General features: G+C 33.0%; 1 protein-coding gene across 1 annotated transcript; it reads left to right on the top strand.

The window, feature by feature from the left end:
* Positions 1–2344, top strand: LOC7493562 (transcription factor MYB20). Its single transcript, XM_002305179.4, has 3 exons — positions 1–396; positions 610–739; positions 1431–2344. Exons 1-3 carry the CDS (start codon positions 264–266, stop codon positions 2125–2127), a joined length of 960 nt encoding a protein of 319 aa, XP_002305215.1. The 5' UTR covers positions 1–263; the 3' UTR covers positions 2128–2344.
* The last annotated feature ends 1077 nt before the right edge of the window (positions 2345–3421 follow it).

Genomic DNA, 3421 nt, shown 5'->3' with positions numbered 1-3421 from the left:
GTAGCACAACATTAATTAATTGAAAAAAAAAAAAAAAACCTCTAAAGTCAAAATAAAATAAAATAATCCATGTAGCCGAAGTCCATCTGGGGTAGGGGAGGTTGAGTTGTATATAAATAAGTAGGTAGTGTCCATGATAGTTTAGCCTTGCTATTTGCTTGTCTTTCAAAGAGGAAGAAGAGTCTCTCATTATCAGCTTTTCTTTCTGTCTTTGAGATCTTAAATTAGTTTTCTACATTTTGGTGTTTGTGATCTTGTGAAAGATGGGAAGGCAACCGTGTTGTGACAAAGTTGGATTGAAGAAAGGCCCTTGGACCTCTGATGAGGATAAGAAACTCATTAACTTCATCCTCGCTAATGGCCAATGTTGCTGGAGAGCTGTTCCTAAGCTTGCAGGTCTCTCCCCATCATTCCTATACTTGAATATCTTTAGTTCTTGCTGCTCTCTCTTCTTTTCTCTTGGTAGAGGAAGGGAGAGTGGCTGCCGTGGTTTCTTGAGTTTTGAAAGACTTGTATCTTGATGGCTTTTTATCCTTAATGAAAGGAAAATGATCGGTTAAAAATATTTTTCGTTAACTTACCATCGCTATATGGTTGTTGTCATTGCAGGATTGTTAAGGTGTGGGAAGAGTTGCAGGCTGAGATGGACAAACTATCTCAGGCCAGATTTGAAGAGAGGTCTTTTATCAGAATATGAAGAGAAAATGGTCATTGATCTTCATGCTCAACTTGGCAACAGGTTGTCTATCTCTTTCAGTCTTCAGCAACTCTTCAGTTACAATCCCTCTTTCCCTCAGCATGATCTGATCTCCTGCTCAAGCTAAATTTGATCATTCTTCAGCATTAGGCTTTTTTAATTACTTTTTTTCTGGTAAAGTTTGTCTAATAACAATACTTTCCATGAAAGCTTTGGACCAACTCCAAGCTAAGAAGATTTTCCCATTATTTACTTCGAATAATAATATTCCCATAAGCCAGGATTAATATTCAACTGCAGTGATCTTCTTGGACTGCAAAACTGTCAAGATTTTGGACTCTGTTCCATTTCATTATTCAGTGCAGTACTTGCATCCATGGAATTGTCAGACTATATATGCAGGCTGTTAATGGGGATTTTGTCAGCCACGAGTACTATTCACTTCACTACTTTTTATAAAAATTGGTCTAAATTTCAAGAAGCATGATGTTCTTATGTAATTATTACTCAAGCTACGCGCTTACTTCTTTGAAATGGACCATTAACAGTTGGTGTTTGGTGGCCATAAGAAATCACTATGCTTTGAAGTGGTCCCTAATCATCATCATAGAGCTTACTACTACTATTTTTCCACACTTTACCTTTTCTGAACCTTTTGTTCTTAATTGTGTAGATCTAACTTCATTTAATCGTTTTGATCAAGTCTAATACTTGTTTTTTTGCTGCTTAACAGATGGTCTAAGATTGCATCACATCTACCAGGAAGAACTGATAATGAAATCAAGAACCATTGGAATACTCATATCAAGAAGAAGCTAAGGAAGATGGGAATTGATCCTCTCACTCACAAGCCACTCTCTGCTATTGAAACACCTCCTCCACCACCACCACCACAGCAAGAAGTTCAAGTGCAGAATAGTATACAGGAACTAGAGCAGCAAGCTGGACGACAGTCTAGCTCCACCAATGACATATCTGAACTGGGCCAAAATAATGAACCTGAGACATCATTACAATCAGCTAGAACTCAAGATGAAGAGAATAACATTGGTAGCACATATGACACAATGGAGCGAATGAATGGTTTTTGCACAGATGAAGTTCCACTAATTGAACCCCATGAAATGTTAGTCCCTGGTGGACCTTCTCCTTCATCAACCTCAACCTCTTCATTAACATCAGCATCATCATCATCATCATCTTCTTCGTATGGTTCAAACAATATCCTTGATGAGTTGCTATTGCCAGATTTTGAGTGGCCTCTCAACAATGTCGACATTGGCTTGTGGGATGATGACTTGAGTAGTTGGGATTTGCTAATCAGTGATGTGGACAGTGGCAGGAAGCAAGCAACCATGTTTGATCCTTTTCTCAATCAGTGCCCAAGAACGGTTTTGGATCAAGATTATTGGACATATGGGCTCATGTGATCATTCGGAAAAAGAAAAAGAAAAAGAAAAATCATGTGGGGCTTGTTTGTAATTTGGTCATTAGTTGTGACAGAAAATAAATAATTCAAGAAACCAGCAAAACCCCGTCTTTGAGTTAGGTTTATTTTTTATTATTTTTAAATATTTTAGTAAAAATAATAATAATCATTATTGAACTTTTATTTATGAAAGAAATATATTGGGTTGTCATTCTTTTTCCCACTTGTGTACTTGGGATTGTCATCCTTTTTCGTCTTGTATATTGTGGTCCTTGGGGCTTCATTTTGCCTTTATTTATATTAAAGAATTTTACAAAACAAAATAAAAAATCCTTTGTTTATATTTTGGTTAATTTGCTTGTCCTATCCTCTTTGCTATAATCGTTTTTTAGTGTATTTAGTAATATGGTATATAGTTTTTTTTTTAAAAAAATATTTTTGAATTGAAAATATATTAAAATATTTTTTTATATTTTTGACATTAAAAATACCTTAAAAAATTAATTTAATATTTTTTAAAATGAAAAACATTTAATAAACAAAATAAAAGTTAGTTGCTCTAAACACTTAGTGTATGTTTGTTTACGCGGTTATGTCATGTTTTTTTTTAAATTATTTTGAAATATAGGTATTAAAAATAAAAAAGATATTACTTTAATATATTTTCATATAAAATAATATTTTTAAAAACAATTACTATATCAACTTCAAACATTACCTAGTACGGACACGCAGCTAATGATGTTAATTTATACAATAATAGTGAAACAATTATACTCAGAAGTGATGTTTCCTACGGTTAACACGTTCCGTTGATGATGCTTTTTTTTTTTTTTCATGTTATACACACCTGGCATATATTATGTTGACATGCAACTTTTTTTTTTAAATTGTTGTAAAATCTATGAAATATATTTTTTAAAAACATCCCAAAGTATTTTAGATTGTTTTTTTAAATGCTTTAATAATTTTAGGATTTTTAGCCATTTGCAATAAAAAATATATTTATTTATTTAGACTTTATTTGGTAAAAACTCATTTTTCTTTATAATAAAACTATCAAAAATAGGCCTAAGAGGTGTTTGTCAAACACACCCTTAAAAAAAAAAAAAAAACCTTTAACCAAACAGTGTCTTAAACCTTAGACCCAATTCGACTGGCTCGACCTGACCGGGTTGACACAAAATTTTTAATTCGACCATAAACTAAACCAAGAATCCTGATTTGACCCTAAAACAACCCATAAATAAAAGTAAAGCAAAAAAAAAAGATTAAACACCTAAAAAACATCGAAC

This window comes from Populus trichocarpa, chromosome 4 (genome assembly GCF_000002775.5).
Source record: "Populus trichocarpa isolate Nisqually-1 chromosome 4, P.trichocarpa_v4.1, whole genome shotgun sequence".
Lineage (NCBI taxonomy): Eukaryota > Viridiplantae > Streptophyta > Magnoliopsida > Malpighiales > Salicaceae > Populus > Populus trichocarpa.
The sequence above is the reverse complement of the archived record's forward strand: the minus strand, read 5'-3'. Positions and strand labels throughout refer to the sequence as shown.

Bases quoted from the DNA above. Each gene is read 5' to 3' on its own strand.
- LOC7493562 (XM_002305179.4), top strand. From the start codon at position 264: ATGGGAAGGCAACCGTGTTGTGACAAAGTTGGATTGAAGAAAGGCCCT. The intron at 397-609 runs GTCTCTCCCCAT...TTGTCATTGCAG, and splicing joins AGCTGTTCCTAAGCTTGCAG to GATTGTTAAGGTGTGGGAAG. The intron at 740-1,430 runs GTTGTCTATCTC...GCTGCTTAACAG, and splicing joins CATGCTCAACTTGGCAACAG to ATGGTCTAAGATTGCATCAC.